The 24,355-nt window shown below is 51.6% G+C and overlaps 10 protein-coding genes across 10 annotated transcripts; 6 read left to right on the plus strand and 4 right to left on the minus strand.

Annotated features, from left to right (window-relative positions):
* Positions 1-1,726: 1,726 nt before the first annotated feature.
* Positions 1,727-2,260, minus strand: ATEG_01785 (uncharacterized protein; the record flags this gene model as incomplete). Its single annotated transcript, XM_001209150.1, has 1 exon — positions 1,727-2,260. The coding sequence occupies one exon, from the start codon at positions 2,258-2,260 to the stop codon at positions 1,727-1,729; it is 534 nt and encodes a 177-aa protein (XP_001209150.1).
* A 1,143-nt stretch (positions 2,261-3,403) lies between these two features.
* ATEG_01786 (DUF3712 domain-containing protein) lies at positions 3,404-5,021 on the plus strand (the record flags this gene model as incomplete). The annotated part of the gene is made up of 5 exons (XM_001209151.1): positions 3,404-3,524; positions 3,769-3,964; positions 4,019-4,440; positions 4,492-4,616; positions 4,668-5,021. The coding sequence occupies 5 exons, from the start codon at positions 3,404-3,406 to the stop codon at positions 5,019-5,021; spliced, it is 1,218 nt and encodes a 405-aa protein (XP_001209151.1).
* A 901-nt stretch (positions 5,022-5,922) lies between these two features.
* Positions 5,923-8,154, minus strand: ATEG_01787 (putative cholinesterase; the record flags this gene model as incomplete). Its single annotated transcript, XM_001209152.1, has 1 exon — positions 5,923-8,154. One exon carries the CDS (start codon positions 8,152-8,154, stop codon positions 5,923-5,925), a length of 2,232 nt encoding a protein of 743 aa, XP_001209152.1.
* A 2,220-nt stretch (positions 8,155-10,374) lies between these two features.
* Positions 10,375-11,086, plus strand: ATEG_01788 (uncharacterized protein; the record flags this gene model as incomplete). Its single annotated transcript, XM_001209153.1, has 2 exons — positions 10,375-10,616; positions 10,813-11,086. The coding sequence occupies 2 exons, from the start codon at positions 10,375-10,377 to the stop codon at positions 11,084-11,086; spliced, it is 516 nt and encodes a 171-aa protein (XP_001209153.1).
* Positions 11,087-11,979: 893 nt separating this feature from the next.
* ATEG_01789 (uncharacterized protein) lies at positions 11,980-12,649 on the plus strand (the record flags this gene model as incomplete). Its single annotated transcript, XM_001209154.1, has 2 exons — positions 11,980-12,355; positions 12,627-12,649. 2 exons carry the CDS (start codon positions 11,980-11,982, stop codon positions 12,647-12,649), a joined length of 399 nt encoding a protein of 132 aa, XP_001209154.1.
* Positions 12,650-12,998: 349 nt separating this feature from the next.
* Positions 12,999-13,376, minus strand: ATEG_01790 (uncharacterized protein; the record flags this gene model as incomplete). The annotated part of the gene is made up of 2 exons (XM_001209155.1): positions 12,999-13,308; positions 13,339-13,376. The coding sequence occupies 2 exons, from the start codon at positions 13,374-13,376 to the stop codon at positions 12,999-13,001; spliced, it is 348 nt and encodes a 115-aa protein (XP_001209155.1).
* Positions 13,377-14,118: 742 nt separating this feature from the next.
* ATEG_01791 (putative MFS sugar transporter) lies at positions 14,119-15,570 on the plus strand (the record flags this gene model as incomplete). Its single annotated transcript, XM_001209156.1, has 1 exon — positions 14,119-15,570. One exon carries the CDS (start codon positions 14,119-14,121, stop codon positions 15,568-15,570), a length of 1,452 nt encoding a protein of 483 aa, XP_001209156.1.
* Positions 15,571-16,084: 514 nt separating this feature from the next.
* On the plus strand, positions 16,085-17,829 carry ATEG_01792 (putative C6 transcription factor; the record flags this gene model as incomplete). Its single annotated transcript, XM_001209157.1, has 2 exons — positions 16,085-17,175; positions 17,220-17,829. The coding sequence occupies 2 exons, from the start codon at positions 16,085-16,087 to the stop codon at positions 17,827-17,829; spliced, it is 1,701 nt and encodes a 566-aa protein (XP_001209157.1).
* A 540-nt stretch (positions 17,830-18,369) lies between these two features.
* ATEG_01793 (uncharacterized protein) lies at positions 18,370-20,670 on the plus strand (the record flags this gene model as incomplete). The annotated part of the gene is made up of 3 exons (XM_001209158.1): positions 18,370-18,801; positions 18,873-19,531; positions 19,587-20,670. 3 exons carry the CDS (start codon positions 18,370-18,372, stop codon positions 20,668-20,670), a joined length of 2,175 nt encoding a protein of 724 aa, XP_001209158.1.
* An 883-nt stretch (positions 20,671-21,553) lies between these two features.
* Positions 21,554-22,999, minus strand: ATEG_01794 (uncharacterized protein; the record flags this gene model as incomplete). Its single annotated transcript, XM_001209159.1, has 3 exons — positions 21,554-21,652; positions 21,808-21,862; positions 21,930-22,999. 3 exons carry the CDS (start codon positions 22,997-22,999, stop codon positions 21,554-21,556), a joined length of 1,224 nt encoding a protein of 407 aa, XP_001209159.1.
* Positions 23,000-24,355: the final 1,356 nt, after the last annotated feature.

Genomic DNA, 24,355 nt, shown 5'->3' on the forward strand with positions numbered 1-24,355 from the left:
GAGTGGTAAGGGAGAGAATGAAATGTGAATGGAGACTGTACAGTAGGCGCTAACAACATTATCGTTTGTTCTGGAGGGCCTTGTCCAGGCGCACCCGAAACAGCACCGTGATCCCCTCTGGCTGCCTGTAAGCGGCACGCAGCAATAACCATCGGTTGAATCCTGGAATGTTTTGAACCGCACCGTCTCAGGGAAACCGATCCTCAATATCCCTGTGGCGATTTCTTGCTACTCAGGACCCTAATATAATAAGAATAAGTATGACTACATCTGGTCGTAGTAGTATAATTCCACGTTCTAATCTCTGGAGCCTATTAGCTATATCTATCCTACCGACGACCTGTATTTCCTCATTAATATTACTGCTGGGCAGACCGCTGGGAAATATAATCTTAGACAGGCTTTAGTATATAATATTAATACTAAGGTAAAAAAATAATTTAATCGTCGAAATGAAGTTTGCTCGCGACAACAATATCTGTTTTATTATTCAGAATACCGGCTACATTATCCCAGGAAAGTACCTTAAGTATCTTACTCTGGCTGTCTATAGCACCAGGTATTAACCGTTAGATAGGTTTAAAGGCTACAGCGCTATTCAGGGGCACCCCAGTCCCAATCAACCCATTCTGCAGACGACGCTACTGCGCCTCTGGATTGTTTCCAACGAAGAATTGGCGAAACGTACTCCCCTATAATATAGTTCAACTGTAATGCCAGGGGATCGTCGCGCCTGCGATTAAGAAGTGCATGGGCAAAGTCAATGAACACAACATCCAGCTGCTCATTACCTGGCGAGCTTATAATGACAGTGCGAGGCTCGAGATCGGTGAGCCAAATGTTTCTTTCATAGATCCGGGTCTCGGGGTCCACAATCGACTTCAGAACCCTCTGACGAGAAGTTTGGGAAAAAACGTCTTGGCCCAGCAGCTGCCATGGTGATACCATCAATATGCTCGATCAAAATCATTCGAACCGGGCATGTGTGCACTAAATCCACAGGTAGGCTCAAAGAGAAGGGCCCATAGGATGTGGGAATCGATTGTCCTTTGAACTCTCTGAGAGCAATATATGCATTGGCCTCGTGGGTGTAGTATTTGTCCATGCAGAGGAATGGGTTGACGTATATTTTTGCAACTAGTCTGGTGCTTTTCGGAGGAAGGCACTGAGACTTTGACTCAAAGTCGAGCAGTCGGAGTGTTAGGAGCTGAGAATTGTGGCCATCGCCTGCTTCCTAGAGGTCGATGGCCTCTAGGGTGACGGTGTCGTTTCCCTCTTTGCCTGGCAAAGGGTGATCTTCTAAGCATCGGTCGACTGGGCACAGTTGCCTTTTCTCTATTCTGTCTGTATCACTGTTGATGCAGCAATTCCGCACTACCGGTGTTGCGGCCGGAGCAAGGTGAGATTTGGCAGTGAACCTCCATCCAGCAGTATAGGGGACCGGTGGCTTGGCGAGTTCTGTTGATGGAGGCCCGAACACAGGCGTCGACAGTTCAAAGGTGGGCATAGTTATATGTCAATTTGGCTGTTTTAAACCACGCGAGTCGAAGCGTTGTTTTCGCGATGAGGAACTCAGTGCAGGAGTGTCTAACGGGAGGACAGGAAGAAAGGGGGTGGCTTCACACGTGCATGATACGGACACATGCATAGATCTTGGACTATGCTTCTAGTATGACATCTTATAGTAGAACAGAACCGTTCATTTCAACCTCTGGACCAGTAGACCTTACTCATGCTTTGAAGAAACGGAGTACCAGCAGTAAGCCCCCAGACCGCAGAAAAGACACGCACCGCCTCCCAGTGTCGCAACGGCCTCAATCGGTAGTGTCCCATCAAGATAGCACCATAACACACTGAGTATATCAATCCCATCCACAACCATTCCCGCTAGTAATGCTCGTTTGGTATGATTCTCGCCAATTTGCTCTCGGAACTGACCATTATCGGAAAGCAAAGGGTGCTCGCTTGGATCGGTGGTTTTGTTCATCAAGGCTGTAGATCTCCAAGGACGAGAGGCATAAAGAAGAGCACCTAGGACAAGGTCCCGAGCTCCGGCCATCCTGCAGGCTATGGTGGCTTCGCGGGTAAAGGGTACGAGGAAAACATGGGCAACGGGCTTGGGAATAGCGAGGAGCCCAAGTCCTAGAGTCATGCGTGCGATTGAAAAGAGGGTTTGCATTATGGATTGAATGTGGATGTGACGCTTTCTGTTTGAAGAGTCCTTGATCATTGGGTTGGCAGCTTCATATACTACAGACATTAACGTTATGTTATGGAGCTCTGGACAATAACGTTATGGTCACCCTTACGACTGACAGTCCTTCGTTTTAGTGTCACAAGCACTCTCATATCTTGAGCAGAGCATCGTGATTATCACATGAAAAGAATAGCTACTGACGTCTGAACTTGTAAGCCTGTTGCCTAAGATAACATCCACTGCCTGGGCTTACCGATTGGCCCACAACAGAAGTCCGGGGACAGATTGCTTTGTAGATAGGTCTCGCAAACGTTACCAAATGTAGCCTGTAGCTCCAACCGTAAGCTCGATCTGCTGGAGTGCGACAATGTCCAGGATTTTCGTGAATTTTCGTCCCAATCGCGCGGACAAACTTCCACATCCGAGAGCCATTACTAGATATACACCCACAGGGATGTATATAAGCCCTGATTATTGAAATGACAGACAGCATAGACCCTGAGATGCCTGTCATCCGGGTGAAGTGAGTGGGCTCCAATAAGGAGCTTGGTTGCATACCATTTCTATGTGGGAAGCTCTCGCTTGGCAGAAGACAAACGGCAAGTGGGACTTCCACAATGCTGACTGAGTAGAGCAAATCCCACACTCACGCACTCTGAATGAGCTCGATGAGAATGCATGTGCCATGTGAACTGACCGCAGTGCATTCTATGTTCGGTTAGCCGAATCCTCGAACGGTCTCTTGTTGAACACACGTTGGGGCCGATTGCCTATACTATTCCTGAACAGGCCTTCTCGGGCCGATCTGGCGCTTCTAGGGCCGTGTCATGATCATCGATCAGTCTGCGTGAGCTGATAGGCAGAGGATTCAAGGAGACTCACTCTGATAAACCTATCGGCCCGAGTCGGTATATCGATCTCATGTACGAGCAGATACTCCGTATAGGAGTACATACTCTAAAGGATCTGGAGAGTGTATCCAAGCACACATCGACCCGGAAAGTGTCCGCATAAAACTCCATCCACACCGATGGGCCAGCTAGACTGCTTTCGTTTGTCCAGGGTGGGACGTGGTTCGGAGAGAGGACCCTGACCGGGCTTCAGCTCTATCCAAAGCGAATGCCAATTTCCGAGTCCCACTCCACATACCCACACATTTTTCGGGGGACACGATTACTCCAGAGAGAGGCCTCTGCCTGCCTCTACATGCCGGAGTATGGAGCTCTCGGGCTGCCAGCATGTGTCTTCTCCAGCGGTTATTGTGGTATTCACATGCCAATCATCACAGACTGTCACTCTACTCATCGCATTCCACCCGTATACATGCGTAAGTGCAAGACACTACGGAGTAGACCAACGCCGATCTTAGATAACATGCAGAGGGAGCGACCAAAGATCAGCGACAGAGTGGACCATCCTAGCTAGAGGGTGAGAAGTGTATTTGAATACAGCAGCGCCGTTCGCATGCCGGTCTGCCGCTGCTTCTTCTCCAACTTGACCCTTTGCGACAGTATGGAAAGCGACAGCATGGAAGAGAAGCTGGCAGAGAAGCCATCTCCTGACCCCAAAAGAGACGAAGTACGTCCTGGGAACGAACCGGGGCCCCTTGACAGAGTCCGATGAGGAAAAACAGGCTGCCTCTGCACCTGCAGGAGATGCCCTCACGGCGCCAGGAAAGAAACAAAAGTTTCGCCGTCATTGGGCGCGGTTCTGGTGCTGTTATCTTGTAGGAGCAATTGTCTTCCTGGCCATTTTCCTCCCGATCTTGTATGTCCATGTTCCCCTGTCGCTCGTTTCCCGACGATGCAGCTAACGGGCCAGCTTCACCGTCATCTTCCAAGCCATCTGCCAGAATGTCATCGACCATGCGACGCTGCTCGTGGTTGACGCTCGCATCATGCAACCCAAGCCCGATTCAGTCGTGCTCACGCTGCAAACCGCACTCGACCTGCCCATCAGTCTTCCGGTGCGTCTCGATTCGAATGTACTGAATCTGTTCAACCGCGGCCAGCCCGGCAACTCCACCTATCTCAAGGTCTACAACAAGGGAGAGGTCATCCACGGGAATACCAGCATGGGCGTCCAGGAACAGTTCACCCCTCTCAACCTGGATCCGTGGAAGCAGTACCTCCACAGTGTGATGTTTGAGCCGCATGCGCCGCTGTCGGCGTTTGGTGAGACAAACGTGCATGTTGGCAAATTGTCGTCGCATATCAAAGTCGACAAAGACGTTCCGCAGAATAGTGCGTGGCGAGATCCCTTTTGAAAGGAATGCATTGCTGATGCTCTCCCAGCGCTGAACTCTTTCTCCGGCTTTTCTATCGACGAACCCCAGCTGATCCTGCCGCCGAGGGACGATGGCATCAATCTCGTTGCAACCGCGATATTGCCGAACCCATCCGTCATGACAATAGAAATCGTACGCAACAAACACCCTCTATCTGCGACGCGCAGCTAACCCATGACCTAGGGAACGATAACGATGGACCTGAAAAACGCTGACCTGACCGTCGGCAACGCAACCCTTGAAAACCTCACCCTGAAGCCAGGGAACAACTCCATCTCCCTCCAGGGCACAGTCGACTTTTCCACCATCCTCCATAACATCAAGTCCATTCTGCAGTCGCAGGGCAAAAACATCCGCCAGGGATATCTCACCCTCGACGCAATCGGCCGATCGGTGGTTTACAATGGCACGGAGATCCCGTATTATACGGAGATCATGCAGTCGCTGACGCTGCCTGCTAAGGTCCCGATTAATGAATTGCTGGTTAATTCGTTGCATGGGATACTCCATGCGAACGATACCAAGACTGCTGTATGAGGTATGACCGCAGACACCGGCATATCAGCCACCGACTGACATATTCACAGCAATCTTGATGGTACAGTGGGCCATGTCGCTATGAATTACGCTTAAGTATTGCATAATGTATAATTTTTCTCTGGTACTATCCAAGGACTTGGTTATGTGGGAAGACAGGCATCTTCGGTCTCATCCGAGACTGCTCAAAATCCACAAGGGATTGTTCACTGAACAACCCCATCTTCGTCTGCCTTTGCTGGAATTAGGAGTTTGGCATCGCAAGAAAAATTCGACGATAGCGTCTCGATCCCAAGGGCCAGAGCTCGCAATCCTAGCCAGACTCCGTTAGTCCATCTCCACCACCGCCGATCACAATTCGGAATGCCGAACCGGTTCTTGCTGCACCCCGAACGCCGGATATATCCATAGCCCGGCTGCAATACCCCGTAGGTATTAAGAGTCGGACAGCTTCGATATCTCTGCGTCGGGGTCTGGGGTAAATTTTATTGCTGTCGAGGGCCACGATGCCTGGATGTGGGCTACAAATAATCGAGTAGAATCATTTAGGGCCAACGACGCCAATGACGAGCCGCGGGTCCTCGCACAACGAACAGAATCAGCTATCGCTGTACATAGCGCCCTAGAATAACAAGCTTATCTATGGCGGTGTGTAGAAAGTAGATCTCTATGTGAAATTATGCAAAGGACGAAGACAGGCCGTTCGTAGTGCTTCATGAGGTGATGCGCTCTTCAGCTCGGACTACTCACGCATCTGAAGCCGCTCCTTGACTTCAGAGATGAGGCCTGAATTACACAAGACTCCCTATAAGCATCGAAAAGTATATTACTATCCTTATACAAAGACTGGTACATACAGCACAAGTACACAAATCACCATCAATATCTACAACGTCCCAACTCAAGCGGTATACTTGGCACGCTCAAAGGTATACCCATACTCCTCGAACACGCGACACTTATCCGACAGACCCGGGTTCTGCACCGTGGCCGGGGGCATGCCTAACAGACTCAAGGTCTCCTGAGCCGGCTGATACTGGGGCATGCTGTACCCGCCGCGGCCAAAGACCTCGTACGTGGCGTGATACGCAGGACCACGCACGCGCAGGAACTCCGGGTCAGGGTTGGGGTTTTTCTCGCGGAAGAAAGCACCAAAGACATCGTCGAGCAGCTGCGAATGACGCAGATCGTCTGCATCATAGTACGGCGCGACGTTCTGCGTCTTGCTGTTCAACGTGCCCCAGATGGGAAGTACGTCGGCAGAGTGGCAGGTGGCGTTGTTGTTGTCGTTGGGGGTGCAGACCTCGGGAACGCTGACGTTGGTCTGGACGTGGCCGTCGGTGATTTCGACCTCGTAGATTGACGGGAAGGAGGATCCGTTTGCGGCGAGCTTGAGGAGATGTGCCTGGGCGCAGCTCCATTCGCTGTGGGTGAGCACGTCGATGGCGGTGTTGCGGATGCCGTCCGGGTCGGAGCGGTTGAGCGGGTAAGCGTCGGATGCGATGAGCTGGCTGGCGAGGTCGGATGGGTACGCGATATTGAAGAGGAGGTTCAGGCCGGTCTGCGTGGAGCCGAGATCCGGGACGTAGCGGCCCACGTAGAGGCCGGCTTCGTCGGAGACGGTGGTGAACATGGTGGGCACGCGCGAGGGCAGACGGTTGGTGCGCAGGAGCACGTCGAACTGGTCGTCGATGACGCCTGAGTGGGAGTCGTCGACCATCGGCATTAGTGGCTCGATGGAAGCAAGGAGCGTCTCGGTGTGCAGGTAGTTCTGCGCGACCGCCTTGGACGAGGCATCGATGGCGTTGGAGAATTCCGTCGAGTTGTCGAGGTAGCTAGTGGCCGGGACGGCGCGCAGACACGACAGGAGGTCCTTTTCGGAGGGAGAGTCGTCACAGCTGACCGCTTTGGCAATTTCTGGCGCGACCAAGTTTGCGTAGACGTCGCGTGTGAACCAGGGAAGGTCGACTGGGGCGGATTGCACGATGGCGCCGGAGAAGAGGCCCCGGGCGGCGGAGGAGGAGAGCATGGCAATGACGCTCTGACCGCCGGCGGATTGCCCGAAGATGGTGACGTGCGAAGGGTCGCCGCCAAAGGCTGCAATGTGCTTGTTCACCCACTTCAGCGCCTGGATCTGGTCGCGGGTGCCGTAGCTGCCAGTGGTAAGGTTGCCAGTGGCCAGCCAGCCGAGGGCGCCCACGCGGTAGTTGATGGTGACGACGATGACATCGTTGCGGCTGGCCAGGTTCCCCCCATCGTAGTCGATCATGGCGCTGGTCCCTTTGGTAAAGGCACCGCCATAAAAGTAGACGGCGACAGGCTTCTTCCGGAGCGGCTTACCATGCTTCTCGCCCGCGGGGACGATGGGCGTGTACACGTTGAGGTACAGGCAGTCCTCGGAGATGCCACCATTGCTCAGAGTGCCGAAACTGGACTGGGACTGGATGCACGAGTCGGAGAGCTTGGTGGCGTCGATGTCTTTGGGGCCGGAGTAGGGTTTGGGCGGGGCAAAACGCAGCTCGTTCACGGGTGGATCAGCAAAAGGGATACCGAGGAACCGGAATGACCGAGCATCACGGTAGCCAGTGATGGTGTAGTCGTCAACGGGGATGGTGAGCTTGGACGCAGCATGCACGGTGCGATCGACGTCGGTGGTTGGCGGCACGCCGGAGGTACACAGGGCTGGAAGTTTCTTGTCGCACCGCATGGGCACAACGTTCTTCGTGTGAAGGGAGTAAGCTAGGCATTCATCGTGAGATGAGCTCTTGGACGAGCCCGTGGAAACCCAGATGTCCTCATTGGGCCGGAGATCACGCGTGAAGACGAGGTAGTCGAACTGGTAGTTCAGCTCCGTGCGGTTGGCTTCGGGAGTAGAGTCCCAGGGAAACAGACTCTCGCCGATGGAGGCACACTGCTTCTGCGCATCGGCCTGGGTCAATTCATCGTGGACGAACACGGCGGCGGTGCCATTGTTGGCAGCAGCGAGGTTGTTGTAGTTCAAGGTCTGCAGCGTGGCCCGCGAGCTGTCAGGCTGAGGACCACTCGGAGGAGGCTTACAGCTACCAGGGGGCGCTGGCGCGGCGAAGGCTGATCCGTAGAGGAGCAAAGCTCCTGCCAGAGATTGGAGCTGCATCACGACGAGGGTCCGGGGCTTCCGCGGTCACGGCGAGCAGGGAGAACGAGAGCTGGGTCAGGGGTACTTATATTAGCCATCCAGGCAGAAGAAAACCCCCCTGTGCCGAGTTTGTGGTCCGCATCAAGCTATTGATCAATAGACAAACCGGATTCGCGGCGGATATGTCGGAAGCGAAGCCATTGGGAGGACCAAGCCCTGGGGAAAGGGCCTAAAGAAGCCCACAAACCCGGGGAACCATGTTCGATCACGTCAGACGGAAGCACTAGTGGCTTGCCCGTTGTATGGACCGTTAGTCGAAGCGAGGATGGTCAATGGCTCGTTCGGCAAAGGGAGATGAAGAGAGAAGAAGCTGGAGAGCGTTGGTGTCGTCGCCAAGTCGAGCGATGGAGTCGCTCTCAAGGTTTGCCGTTTTGGGATTAGTCCAGCCCTCCTCCGAAGTACCTAACATCCGAGGCATGACAACTTGTCAGTATGATTAGCATGTTCAGTAAATGTGGATGGCTACAAATACAATAGGTATGTCAGCGTTGTTCTAAGTTGGAAAGGTTGTCCAATGTCAATGCTAGAAGGCAACTTCATAACTTTTCCTAATGCATAGAAGGCCAGCGCATGGAGGATCGCCAATGCGACCACATAGAAAGAAACAACAAAATGCACTGTGATCCAATTTCTGACGTAGTCTTGGCAGTGGTACTGAAGAACTGTTTGTGCAATCCTGAGAGTTGGTTGCGCTCTCGCCGAGAGTGGTATGGTGGTAAGATTAATGAAGAATATAAAGAGAGGAATGTATGTCAATATAGAACAGTTGAGACAAAAGGAAAAGTGTAAAAGACGAACATGAATTCAATTGATCAAAGAGGGAGACCGCCTCTCATGGCGCATTCAAAAGAAAAGATCGACTGTGTCGGGTACATACTCTTATATGCACTACCTGATGCAGAACATAAGGCAAAAATCTCGCCCGAGGAAGACTTCAGATTCCTGGGATGAATTAAAGGGTCCAAGTCCATTCCCACGTCCCTGGCTAACTAGACAACCTAAACTAGTGGCTTTGCCACCACTAGGGCCAGAATTGGGCTAGGTTGTGCCGCAATCATGACCGCGTCGGCTAGAAACTCCCAGCGTGCACCTTCTCTGTGCTGGCTTTGGAGCTGCAACTGTACTTAGTACATTAGGCGTGACCCTGCCAATACTCTCACATTGCCTGAACGGTCCTCTCTCCCCACATCATGCATGGATTTGGCTAATGCAGGTGCAACAAACCAGTGTTCTAGGCAGCTCACGGGATCCAGTGCACCAACTATATCAGATTGCATGCGTTGCTAATGACCGTTACATCGTCTTATATAGTCCAGCTCCCTAACACTATCTACACCAGATACCCGACTACACGTCTTGGGGGCCAAATATCAAGCCTAGACTATTGTTCATGCGATCTATACAACCATCTAATACAAATTGCAGCCAATCGCTTCATTTACCTCTCCCTTGCCAGGAACAGGCTTTATATTCGCCCCCTTTCTGCCGCATCGAGGGATTCTCCTGATTCTTTTGTTTCTCTCTTTTAAACATTCACAATGTCGGGAGCTTCCCTCAGCCATGTTTCTCGATTTACCCGCCGGACTCTTGGCTCTGGTAGCAAGACATCTGTCTTATTCTTCGGATCGGCTTCGCTTGGCAAGCTGCTGCCGTCGACTCTGGAAAGCTACTCGCCAAGAGGCATACATCTCAATCAATGTCCATTATTTCTGTGAGAAATCTCTGCGCGATCTTGTAGAAATTCTTTCAGTCACGCCAGGCCTTGCACAGCAAGTCATCTGCGTCTCCCTTGCAAAATCGAAAAGCCCTCGTTGCCATTCTCATCTGTTCGATCCGCGTCTTACGCCGTCTATGAGACAGTCCGTCTCAGATTTGGTACGAAAATTCGCTCCTTCTAGCGCCGAATATGACAGATGGATGGCCGCGGCTATCCCTAAAGAGGAATGCAGTCTCCTCGGTCAAGACCTGTGGCTGACGATGCTACTCCACTGTGTGCCTAACATAAAGTCGCTGGTCATGGAGTGGGGAGGGCACACCGACGTCTCCGAGCGATTCCTGGCCTATATCTCCCTGAATGGTGGGTTTAGGCGTCTTAGCGAAGCAGCCATACAGGTACCATTCAAGCATGGGGGCCTATTTAAACTATACAAGATCGCGCCCTTTTTCCGACTACAATCCATGTGCAAATTCAAAGGACTGCTGATCAGCGACTTGCATGACCGCGATAAAGGCGGATTCGATGATCTTGTTCCGAGCAAGTCATCCCCTATCGAACATATCGAAATGGTCGAGACGAGTAGCGTCACTGGGTTTATGCAAGTGATCCGCGCCTCCAAGAATTTGAAATCATTCAGATGCCTGGGACGAGAGGGATACGACAGTCTTCCACCGGGGAACTACATGGCGACACATTTTCCGTTGTGTGTTCGTCGAGGACCTCTCTAAGTCTCTTGCGGTGGCTAAGGATAGCCTGGAACACTTGTGCTTCGATATGTACTATCCGGAGCAGATGTATGAACTGGGTTGGCTCGGTAGCCTGACCGACTATACGAATCTGAGAGCCCTGCACGTAAGGTTGCGTGACCTGCTCCATATTGACTTCGCCGAAGACCGTAGGAATGATCCGTCGACTTTCGTTGCTCTTCCTGACACTCTTCCGGCCTCCCTGGAACGGCTCTATGTGTCAGACTTCGACTATCCCTTCCTGGCAGGCTTACGGGAGTTGGAAAATTTGGTCCATGCAAAGACAGATTCCCGCATTTACGAGTCATTGATATCGAGGGCGGCTGGGAAGAGTCATCCCGATCTCGAGAGATATACTCGCGGGCCAATCCACTTAGGCGAGTCTGTGAGGAGGCCGGTATCGAGTTCAACATTCGTGACTACATGACGGAGGTGGAGCACCGTGGCAAGCCCGAAGTTGACTCTGAGGATCATTGGTCTCATCAGTTTGGAAATATTCACATGTTCACTATTTAGAGCTGGAAAGAAGCTAAGCCCGTCAGACAGCTAGGCCGGGCAACCCGGGGCTCATTTCCGAGGATGCGGTACCAAGCCTAATATTCTTCAGTTATACCTTGAGAAAGCGGATTGGTCGGGTTTCGGTGTCTCGTTGTGACGCCTTGCTGTATATAGTTGCGGATGCTTCTCGTGTGCCTTTTCCAATTGAGAATTTCCATGGACAGAATCAGACCTACAAGGTAGCCGGCTCATCAGCTTGAAGGCTTCAGGCAATAGACCACCAGGGTGGACTTTGGGATGGCAGTTTTTCTAATCTGTAATCAATTCATTCCTGTACCGTCTGTCGCACAGAGTCAACTTCATCTTGCAAGCGATAGTACGGAACTTTCGGGATCCCAAGGATAGGCTGTGTCTGCCTTGCGATGTTGTAGTCATAGTGATAGTCTCTTGGCACTTCGCCTCACCCGCAACAGCCTCCAATGTACAATGGGCCCATCACCAATAAGTAGATTCCTGCCTCGGCAAAACATTCCACAAGGCCAAATTCGCCTCGGGGGATTTCCCGGGGATAAACACGAGGGGAATACGGTCCTCATTCCACATTTCCCTTCGCCCTGCATAGCCACGATCCGCCCAGGTGCCCGGACTTTATCCGAAATACATCAATAGTCGTTTTCAGAGCGCAACGCAGTGTTCAATATAGAAGTATATAAGGGTGAGGTGTTTCTCTAGAGTGCTGGTTATCTGTCAATCCCACTGTATACAATTCCGAGCCCGGTTTATCACTCTCTGTTATATCCTTCTTGCAACAACCGACCCAGCATGGGTAATATATTTCGATCATGCTTCGGCAAAAAGGACGTCGATAAGAGTCCCCCTCCACGCCCAGTCGCACCTCCAATGTCGTCCACCCAACCACCAAAGCCGACATCACCACTTGCGAATGAGGTCAAGACCCCTCCAGTCAAGCCTCCTCCCCAGCCAGCAACCACAGAAACGCCGAAGCCCAAGCCGAAACCCAAGCCCGCCCCGACGACCACGAGGGGATACGGCGGCTCTGGAGGGTATAGTGGCTCTCCTCACACTGGAAGCTACAACAACACTTCCACTGTTGCTCAGAACTGGGCTTCACTAGGTGACACCAGCTATAGTGGAGGCCACGGAGGTAGCAGTGGCTATAGCGGAGGTGGTTACAGTGGTGGGTATAGCGGTGGTGACAGTGGTGGGGGAGGAAGCAGCAGCGGAGGAGGTGGTGATAGCGGTGGAGGCGGTGGTAGTAGTAGTAGCTGTTTCTAATGTGTTGGATGTTCGGATTTGCGTGACTGTTCATACAATGTGTCTGTTTTATAGTGTATCGACATCAAGGGTGTATGCAGGGACAATTACACATTTGTGTGCTATTGCAAAAGGCAAGCTAGCTTGCATCAAGGCATTTGCATGTCTAGAGCACACGACTACATGCATATGAGGGCCGCTCAACGGCATAGGCTAGGATACTGTCCCAATCGCAACTGTCGGGATGTTTGAGACTAGAACATTTCCACTCCGTAGTCTCTACCGAGCTTTTAGAACTGTGAGAATTAACTTACTTACTAGTAGGAGGTTAAGATCTCTAGCTCTGGGTTTTAGGGATGGGATCCACCGATAATCAAGCACGAATACCATTGGTATTGCTTAACCTAACAGTAGGTGGCGGAGTCTTTACGTACTTAAGGTCGATACCCGATAAGTCGCGGAGGTTAGTACCCGTCTTTAAAGTGCTAGTAAGCACTTTAATAAAGTCCTCTGGGGGGAGGCGTTGATCCCTTGGTACTCGCTCTTCCCTACCCCGGTCTCAATATTCAAGGCTTGGCATCATCCAATGTGTCCATGAACATATCAGAGTTCAGTGTCGCTACAAGATCTAGGACGGCTTTCGTCAAATCCATCGCAATGAACCCGGCATTGAAACCCTTCTCCACGATATAATCGCATAGTAGATTTTGACCGTGCATTGCTGCCCCAAGCGACTCACGATTGTTTACTCCGATGAGTCGCATTGCTAGCTGGAGGTTATCTGACGAACGAACGGTGGGGCGGCGGCTCCAAAATCGACACTGGTTACGGGTATCAATGACGTCTTGACAGATCGTATGACAGGACGAGAGTGACCTTCATGTACGGAGTATGCTCTGTACCTACCTTAGGACAACAAGGGCCCTGCCGTGGTCGAAAGCCATTGTTAAGGTTTCCCCGGCGTCTAGACCATTCCAGAACGCGGAATCCACCCCCATAGTCTAACTGTCCATGGGGAGGCTTGCGAGAGTGCAAAGTTCAGACCACATCCCGAACGACAGGCTTGGACGGTCAGACTTTGTCGGCCTGGGAATTATTGGGTTGTTCTATGGAGTGGCGAGCAACCTCCAGATGACCGTCCAATCCAGCAGCACGTCCACCTCAAACGCCTTAAGCTTATTATACTTTAGCCTGCTACCTACCAGTCCTTCGGGTTCCGATATTAATTGACATGAGAATAAAGCAGCGAAGTCAACCGCGCTACGGGTGCTCCAATGACACATGTGAGCTTTAAGGATACCTTAACTCGCCGTTACATACAAAGTTGTGATGTCGGCCTCTAAAGAGAGTATCATCACAAACTCGCACTCCTTCTCGGAGGTGCATCCTCCGCACATAATGGAGCCTCATGCAAAGCCGGGTAAAGGAAACGAGCCCCTGGACGGAATGGAATCCTTTCCATCCTTTTCGCACACGGAACGAAGTACCCCCAACAGCACGACACTTAGTCGAACTGATACCGCTGTCTTTGCCGAACAGCTCGCAACAGCATTGCCTGAATTGCAACCACTCGAGTCTCCAGCAAAAGCGGCCACTCGCGCAGAACAGAAGCTGACTTTCCTTAATGGGTGTCGCTTGTACCCCAAGGCTATAGCCTGGTCGTTTATCTTGTCTTCCACCCTCATAATGGAAGGATTTGATACCCTGCTAATTTTTAACTTCTTCGCTTTTCCGGCCTTCAAACGACGATATGGAACACCAACACCTGACTCCGGGTATCAAATTTCTTCAAAATGGCAATTTGGGTTGACGACTGCAGCAGAGGCTGGCGAGATAGTCGGGCTACTAGCGAATGGCTATCTCGCCGATCGGATCGGATATCGCTGGACCATAGTCTCCGCCTTGGCCTTTCTGTTACTGAGTATCTTTTTGGCCTTTTTTGCGGTGAATATCCGGATGTTGTTGGCGGCGCAGATCTTATGCGGGATCCCATGGGGCGTCTTTCAAACGTTATCGACCACGTATGCCGCCGAGGTGATGCCTATCATGCTACGTGCCTATCTGCTCAGCAATGTCAACCTTTGCTGGATTCTTGGACAGCTGATGGCTACCGGAATACTGAGGAGTCTCATCGACAACACCTCCCAGTGGTCATATCGGATCCCTTTTGCCCTCCAGTGGGCAATTGGTCTCCCTATCCTGGTGGCGGTCATATTTGCGCCGGAATCTCCATGGTGGCTTATCCGACACGGGCGACAACATGATGCCGAACGGTCTCTGACGAGGCTGACCAGGAAGGGCAAGGTCAACCTCGATCAGACAATGGCGATGATCAATCGTACCAACGAGATTGAGAAGTTTTTCAAAAAAAGCGACAGAGGCATTTCATACTTGGATGCCTTCAAGGGCGTGGATCGCCGACGAACCGAGATTACCTGTATGGTCTGGATCGCACAGCAGGTATGTGGAACCAGCTTAATGGGCTGGGCGTCAACATTTTACCAGGAGGCTGGGTTCAGTGTCGAAAACGCCTTCAACCTATCCGTCGGCATCTACGGTATAGCCATACTGGCTGCGGTGATCTCCTGGTCACTTCTGTCCCGGTTCGGGCGTCGTCGGCTGTATCTCTGCGGCCTCTCAGCCCTACTAGCTATTCTATTGGCTGGTGGCATTGTCGGCTCTCTTCCGACATCCCGTGCCCAGCTCTGGACGCTCGGGTCCTTGCTTTTGAGTCTGACATTTGTCTACGATATGACTATTGGGCCCGTGTGCTATGTTCTGGTCGCGGAAATCCCATCCACTCGACTCCGGGTCAAAACAGTCGTTCTGGCTCGAACAGCTTATAATTTAGCCGGCATTCTTATCAATTGGATGACCCCACATATGCTGAGTCCCGATGCGTGGGATTGGAAGGGAAAATCCTGTTTCTTCTTCGCTGGAACGACAGCCGTGTGCCTCGTCTGGTGCTATTGGAGACTCCCAGAGACCTTCGGCTTGAGTTATCTGGAGATTGACATCTTGTTCGAACGGAAGGCGAAGACTAGCAAGTTCCGCGAGCTTCGCGCCAACCTTGAAAGCTCGGGGTATTTCAGTATCAGAAATCCGGTGGAAATGGTAAGCGCTTGGCTGGGGTATTGAAATTGAACTTCTTGGTGGCATGTTTAGAAGATAAGTTGAATTTTTGTACAGCACATGTATATATATTAGACTTACCTTATGTATTGGGGGATTCTATAACCATGACAGTAGCCTTAGCAACAAACTAGGTATACCTGCCTAGAATATCAAAGTACCTATTAATCCCCCGGCTGTTTAATGCTTGTTCACTCCGTATTTCAACGACTCACAACACTGACGTCATAGGATGAGCGGGTAATCGGATACCCGATTACCCGCCGATCTGACAGAGTCACCGCACTAGTACGTCTGTAAGCATTCCTAGAATCACCTCATGGATGCGGCTCCAACCACGCAGAATCGTCGGGCGACACGCTCATCGCTGGCTTGCTTGCCCTGTCGCTCCCGCCACGCGAAATGTGATGGCAAGCGGCCATCTTGCGGCCGCTGTTCCGAGGTCGGCAACCAGTGCAGCTATGCGCGATCACGGCGCGGGGGATTAGACCGCGCCGCGTTGGCGGAGCGTCGCAAACGAATGGCTTCGGGAGTATATACTGAGCCCGTGGATCATTCGAGCTCTGAACGGGCTACAGCAGTTCGTGCCGAGGAGTGTACGACGGAGCTTCTGCCGGTGGATGTTCGCCATGAATCTGATATGGTCGATATCGATCACGGGGATAGCAGTACGGACTGCGTGCCGCGTGCAGAGAGCACAGTTCGCTTGGGGAATATTGAGAGTGACCCCTTGATCGACTCATATTATAAGAATTTTCACATATGTCATCCATTCGTCTTGCCACGGAAACACCTGACAAGACTATATCAAGATCCGACCAGTCAACATGGCTTTGCACCGCTAGTGGCGGCTCTACGCTTCATGGGAAATATTTACAATTCGCGAGAATGGTCGATTCCCCTGAAAGACGATATCGAAACATCTCTTTCGACGTTGTCACCGTCTGATCCGATTCAAGTCCAATGCCGAATCTTGTACTCCGTAGCTTTGTTCTGGTATGACTTCAAGGCCGAAGCCAAATCGCAGATGGACCGGGCTGCTCAACTCGCCATTGACCTGCAGATGTTCCGGCCCGAATTCGCAGCGTCCCAGGGAGCTGACGACCAGGTCCAGATGGAATCTTGGAGACGAACGTGGTGGATGCTGTACATCCTGGACGCGTACTACGCTGGCACCCTGGGGACGATGAACTTCCGGGTTATGAACATTGATGTGACGGCGGAATTACCATGCGACGAGGCAGACTATGAGTCGGGGGTGAGTATCAATACCGTGCCCCCTATTGGCCTTTGTCGAGATTGCTCATGCGCCACGCTGCAGAACATTCCGACTCCCAAAACCCTTCAGGAATTTAACAACCGCGAATTTCTCCCCAACAATGTTCACTTCTCCTCCTTCGCGTACCTTATTGGCGCCGTGCAGTGCGCCGCAGCCGCCATATCCATAACTCCCAAAGTCGCTGCCGCGGAAGACTCGACACATCTGATCCAAGCGGTCGATTGTAGCCTGGACGGATGGCGACTTTTACTTCCCCCGGAACGCAAAAATGTCATGAATGAGAATGGCGAGATTGACGAACTCATCTTCCAAGCGCAGCTGTTGACCCATGTGTAAGCTTCTCGTTTCCTCCGCGAAACATCCGCTCACTGATTAGGTCCACCATCGGCCTCCACCGTCCACTATCTGCTCTCAAATTCAACGCCATAGAGAATGTATCGAGTTGTGCCCGGGAACCGCAGCTGGATACACCCACTCCTGATTTGGTCAACGTCCATACGGCCCGAGTCTTGCGGGCGGTAGAGGCCCAGATCCGTCTGCTGGCTTTGCCAGTCCGCCGATTCCACCACACACCCTTCACGACGTGCATGGTCAGCGAAGGGACGCTGGCGCTCCTCTCGGCTTGCAGTGCTCTTTTCAAGGGGAAGGACCTCGCCATCGCAAGGGATCAGATCCGGATGACGCTCGGCTGTCTCAAGGTGCTGGGAGAGGTTTGGCCGCGGACGGCGAGGAATGTGCGCGAAATCCAAACGATTGCTCAGTGCGTACTGGGACTTGGACAAAGTGCCAGTTATCACAGTACTCCTGGATCGAGTGAACTGCCGTCTTTCGGCGCGGATGGAACCAGCCTAGATTCGACCAACGGCGGTCTATCGACGGACGACAACGAGCTGGGTGCTGCGCTTGGCGCTATTGACGATCTATGTGGCTGGTATAATCTTGGGGATCTGGATGACCTCCCGTGGGGGATGAGCAACGGGTTATAATCATGGCGACCGTGGCTAGTTGTCTCATACCGTCAATCCCGACTCCATCCCTGACTCCAGTGTCACTAGGCATAAGCAGAATTGGCTCTGGTGTAAATACCGCGACGCAAAACACGTTCTCTTCTATGGAGTAACTCTCCTAGCCCCCGCCTTTATCCCTAGAAAGATATCTGACCGCTTCTACCCGCAACGTCCAATCTAGTTAAAATCTATATCTATTTATGCTTTATTCTTACTAATTTATATACGCGATAAACTCTCTATAATTATAGGAATCGCACGAAAATTCTACTTATATACTCTAGAACATCTAAGATGGAACTAAGAAGAATATTCTTTGGAGTCAGCCATTAGGTAAGGTATACTCCGTACGGGGTAGGTGCATATTGTACAGTCATACCTCCGAGATTCCTGTTCCGCCTCCCTGATCGGGTTAGTGGCTAGTGGGAATCAGGAATTGCGTCTTCCAGGGGAATAAGAATAAGGACTCACTCGTGCCAAATCTCGCGGTTGTCCCGAATAGGTATTTCATCCACAGAAATGCCGCCGATGGATCCCGTCCAGTCTAATGGTCATCCACCTCGCCGCACACGCCAGAACCCGGTATCGTGTCGTTTGTGCCGGCTGAAGAAACTCAAATGCAACCGCCAACGACCTTGTTCCAACTGCTCCGCCCGTGGCGTCAGCTGTGAATACCTTGCACGAAACCCGGGCTCAACATCCACGGACGGCACGGACCACAGACAAGCTTTACCCACAGCAGCTGAAAGCGCGGGTTTCCAAGCTCGCCTTGAAAGGCTTGAGGAGGCGGTGTTTAGTCAGCAGAAGGACAGACCCTCTGTTCCTACTGCAATGGTACCAGCCATTCGTGGGGCATTGACTACCACGGTTATGCCAGGTTTCGCTTTCAACGAGGAGCATGAAGTGACATCTAGATGGCTTGAAGACATTGGCACGCGTGAGAACCCGATTGTAAGATTCTCTACAGTTGTGAAGGCAGCCAATGCCTACTGCGCTGACCCTGCATCTAATCCGGCCGCCAGTTTAGAGCATATGTAGCCAACATACCATTCAAAGTTGGACCTATAAGCCAGCTACTGGAGAATGTGTCGGCGACGCAGAATGAGGCAGCCCCTTGGCCACCCAGTGTTCAGCTGCCTACCAGAGATGAGGCCATAAATCTGTTCCAGTACTTTCTGGACAACGTCCAGTACCTCCATCCCGTCTTCCAGCCTCATTCCCTTCAGCGTGTGATAGACGCTGTGTATACGCCCCCGGATACACCGGTTCAAAGCAAAGTGGCAGATATCGCGCTGCTACTCAGCATACTTGCTAGCGCCAGCCATCTGTGGAGACCACAGAGAAGCAAATGCTTGATCTTCTTATCTGCGAAAGAAGCTGCCTCCATGTCCTTGATCTGGAGCAATGCAGCGCTGGATATTCTGGAGTACTCGAAGCGAACTACTGCTGCCTCGATTGAAGGTCTCCAGGCCGCGATCGTTATCTCCTACGTTATCTACAATTCTCAAGGGTTCTCACCCATGTTCCGTTCACTTCATGGCAACATGATCATGATGGCCCGAGATCTCACATTACACAAGACTGATAGTCCCCGAAGGAAAGGAGAGACAGATCCACCGCCAAGTCAGATTGAAGCTGACGTAAAGAGAAGGTTATGGTGGCACATTGCTGCCACAGACTGGTAAGGTGCAGTTGTTACTGATCAGCTTTTCTACCGATGCTAAAGCGCGAGAAAGGTTACTGGCATTCACCCCCGGCCCACAGGAGGGCACTTATTCTATTCAGCCATCACAGATGCATGTGAATCAGCCGCATTATCTCGAGAGCTGTGATCAGGACGCTGGAAATGTTTCAATGTTATCTACCGCCTACTTCCTTGAGCGTGTTCGGCTAGCAGAAGTCTGTCGCGCGGTGGTTGACTCCCTGTCCCCCCTTAGAATGATCGAGAATGCGAACTACGAGCAGGTTATCTTCTTGGACGGCAAATTTGAGGACTTGATCAGAAGTCTGCCGGCCTTTTTCCGGCTCGACCAGGGGAGCGAACTCTTGTATACCGCGCCCCAGCTTACCCTCCAGCGCTATCTGATCCACCTTGGGATCTATACCAGACGCAGCAGACTTCACCAGCCTTTCGTGGTAGCGGGATTCACCGATCCTAAATATACGTTTTCCAGAAATGCTTGCCTAAACTCCTCCCGTGCGGTTCTGCAGATCTGCTACAAGTTGGAGGAAAAGAAGGACGACTTAGAGTTAATCCCCGCCAGGCTTGCAACCGTGGTACACCATGTCTTCATGGCCGCTGTTGTTCTGGTGATGGACCTCTGCTCCAACAAAGTGGAAGGGCTCGAGGAACAGCGGCAAGCCGAAGTCACCCGAGCATGCAGGATGCTCGACAGCTTGAAACAAGACTCCGCCATGGCCGCGAAACTGGCTCACCCTCTCATGGAAATCCTGCAGAAACACAAAGAAAGTCTACAACAAAGCCAGTCGTCGGCTGTGCCTCTCACGGTGGTAGTGCCACCTGCTGATGGCAGAATCAGTCAAGTATCTTCGGATCCGTCAAGCGATTTCCACGGGTCCTTGTCTAACACTATCGGCCAACACACATCAACAACGACTGCCATTGGTGGTGGCCAGCAGCCCGCAGCCCGCACAGAACATGAACAACAACCGTATGTTGAGGACTGGGAATTTGATGCCATGATGCAGCAATACATCGATTTAGGCCAAAACATAGACGGGCCTTCTTGGGGTTCTCTTTTCGATGATCTGGATTCTCACCATATGACGGATGCCGGCGGCGCTGTTTTCTATGGCTAAATGGGAGGGCTCTTGTTTGCAAAGTGGACCTGGCTGCTAAGCCAAAGAGGAGACAATCTCAGTGGATGGCTTGTAGTCATCGTGCTCCTCCAAGTTCGGTGGTACACTGGTAAGAACCGAGTGCTGGTCTACTGTCTGTTGCTTTTTTACACTGTCCCCACGTTGCCTTTCCAGATAAACTGAAGATATCTTTTGGTCTTTGAGTTTGGAACCTCCAAATCATAAAAACAGCAAACGTTCTAAACGAGATGATGAACCTCCATTCAAGACAAAAAGACCGCTTCAGATAATAGCACAAGCGTGCTCTCGGTATAATTCACTATGTACAGGCTCCCAACGCATAACTAATAGTTCTTGCTTCTGGGGCCATATCAGTGAATCCTATCCAGTGGAGCCGAAATCGGCAGCGTGTCCTTCGCTGTGGAAACCAATTCTGCAATCCGGCCCTTGGTCTCCGTGAAAGCATGCTGCCAGGCAAACATGTGCAATGAACCGCCCGAAGTACCCATCGCCTCTGCTTCTTGGTCGGAAATGCTCCACTGCTCTGCTAATCCAGGAAAGACCTGTTCCATCTGCTCGGCGACCTCTTCCCGCTCACCGGCGACGTCAATACTAGTCTTGGAGCTGTTCAGATCAAACGTATAGTGCCTGTGTCTCGCAAAAAAGGACAGTGCTAGCCGATCGTGATCGTGAACCAGAAATTTGGCAATGTGCGCTTCGTTGTCGTCGCAGTTGTGCTCCTCATGTTGCTGACGAGTGCTTGAGGCGGTCATGTAATCCTCATAGGAACCATCTATGCTGTTTCCCATGATGATGACGTGCGGATGGTTTTGATCTCCATGCTGCTGGAGCCAGTCCTTGCTGATCCTTTCAATTTTCCATGTCACTTTCTGCTTGAGGGGTAGCGGGAGACCATCTCGGTCCGTTGTTGCATTCGTGCTTTCGAGCGTGAGCGTGGCAAAGAAAAAGTTGGAGTGGTAACCTGAAAGTTCATCAGTTTTCTTCTCGATTCCGTTTAATGCTTGGATCAACGTTTGCTGGGGATTTTTACCGCTATCACAGAAATGCCGGTCCACCAGGATTAAGGCATCGCCGTCTTTTCCCCATAGCTCTCTTATCGCCAAATAGCCGACATACGTCGGGATGCAGGTTAGGTTGGTTGAAGAGGTCCGGATGGGTACGCATCATCAAACTATCAGGATAACAGTTTCTTTAGCCTTTCCTGCCACGAAACGGGGGCTTTGCATCGGGAGGCTTACCTTTCCATTCCAGGCGAGGCTGATGATGCCTTTGCAATATCATACAGCCATGCAGAACTCAATTTCGACACCCAGCTCTGCAAGAGCCCAAACTCCAGCTCGATTCGGCGAGTGGCTTTTGAATACTTGTAGTCGCGGAGACTATAGTCCCACACATCGCGCACCATTTCGTCACCTGCCTGGATCGCTGCTTGAGGATCGATGCGCGCCCCCACAACGTGCTGGAACCGACGGAAGCCCTTGTACTTGGAAAGAACAAAACAGTAGGTGAGGAAGCGGACCATCGTCCATGCGCATAGTGGATTCCATTCAATCCCATCCACTCCTTCGTTGGATGATGCCGTGGATTCACATGACGGCGAGGCCGTTTCCGCTCGTGGCCTGACGTCGATATCATCCACAATCACCACGGTTCTGTCTTCGTGGTGAGCAATAGAGCTGCTCAGTACGGCCGGATCATTGTGAATCTGCCACAAGGCATTCTCCGGGCACTTAGTGACCTGCTGCCCCTGCTGCCCTTCCGTCAAATCCCAGCCGTTTAGACAGCCTTCGTGGGCCCGTGGCATTTTTGCCTGAGATATTGGATAGAGAGTCGTAATCGAACTCAAGATTTCCTGCTCGTCCCATCCCAAGCGGCGGAGTAGGCCGTCCGGATTATCCTTCTTGGGACCAATCCCCAGTTTCTCCGGGTGAACGCGCTCGATGGTGAGCTTGGCCAGCATCTTCCGGGCTCCATCGCGCACGCTGGTGAGCCGTTCGATGTATTTATCGAGCCAGGACGCTTCCTTGTCGCTGCTGCTCAAGGCCCAGTGCCTATGCTTCTTGGTCAAGTCGAGGAGCATCCCAGCTCGCAGCTGGCAGGAGGTGTCACCGACATGTGCATCAAACGCAGTGAACCCAGCGTTATCAACATAGGCATCATTAGCAAATATCAGACGGCGATAAAGCGTTAAGGCGTCGATGGCGTCGGAGGATGCGCGAACAATGTCCGTGAGCACGGTGCCATAACAATTTCGCGGGCGAAGGCCCATGGGTGCGCTGGCTGTTGCAGGAAAGAGAAAGTATGCCATTTTCGTTTCTTATTTTTCTCAATCGAGAAGTTGTGCTTCGAAGAATTCTCGTAGGAAAAATCACTTTGAGCGGATTGTTTCAGATGAAGTGCTTTGCTTTGACTGATTCTATATGGAACCTAGTGCTGGGTGTCCTGCCTCGATATATAGACAGAAGCCTCAACCGCAGCTCCCTTCATTCTATTCCGTCTTCACCAGATCCATTTGACTAATCGGATACGTACATCTGGAGAGAATCGTGTTTGCTCCTGGTCAGCGACAGACCGATTTACCATGCCGCGCATCGCCTCCAATGATCTCCACTAGACAAGGCACGCACGGAGTAACTACCAACGCTGACAAGATCACCGGAGTCAACAGAGTACGGAGTATAGCAGGTTAGCGGATAAATGTGCGCGGAACTTTCGGAATTTCTCGGTGGTGTGTGCACTCTCCGAATTCACCCACTGTGAGCGAGCCAACCAAGTCTAGCTCACGGTCTAGAATCGATCCTATATGAAACTCGGAGAAAACATCGTTCTCGAGTGGAGTCAAGCATGGATGTTTACTCAGCACTAAGACGTGTATGTGCGTCGTCTTGATGGCGAATCTCCGTAGTATTACTGCATATGGAGGCAAACTCGGAGAGTAAGGCAGCGTGAGTATCCTCCGAGGGGGTGTATGAAAATGTTCCCTGAGAAAATCTCACTCACACACACTCTCTCTCTTCCTTCGGCGGTATAATCAGCCGAATAGAGGAGGCCAAGAATTCCGCTGTATAAATTAGGTCTTTGAACTCCCTTGGCTTATACACGCTTTCAGCGCTCCCTTCTCGAGAAAAACTTTCCTCACAGAAGTTTGCTTTGTTGGCTCCAGAGAATGCATTCTCTGTTCGGCACGACGATTCTTGTCGTATTGATCGCTATTTACACAAGATATTATAGAAATGTAAGTATTTCGCTTTTGCCCACCTGCTCAAGAAGCGGGCATTGACTCGCGCCATCACAGATCAGCCATGACTTCAAAGACAGTCAAGGTCGCAGAATCAAGCAACTAAAGAAGGATACTCGGTATCTAAGGTTCTCTCACGGGTAGGTAATCAAGGACAGAAAAGGTGGTTTGAGATCCGACGCTAAGGAAGAACCTCTTGCAGCCGTGAACTGTCCCAGGAAGGGAGCGAACTCGCGGGCGAAGAGCCATACCTAATGCGAAATGGATGGTGGACTCGCGAGCTGGTAATCACACACCCGGATCACCTGCGAGAATTCTATAGAAAGGATGCAAAAGGTTTTTTTTTTTTTCCGCACTCGGCAATCCTGTCTCGTATGTAAACATTCATTCTAATCTGCTATTTTGCCCAGATCACCAGAAGCCGGT

The sequence above is a fragment of the Aspergillus terreus genome, genomic scaffold (genome assembly GCF_000149615.1).
Source record: "Aspergillus terreus NIH2624 scaffold_2 genomic scaffold, whole genome shotgun sequence".
Classification (NCBI taxonomy): Eukaryota; Fungi; Ascomycota; class Eurotiomycetes; order Eurotiales; family Aspergillaceae; genus Aspergillus; species Aspergillus terreus.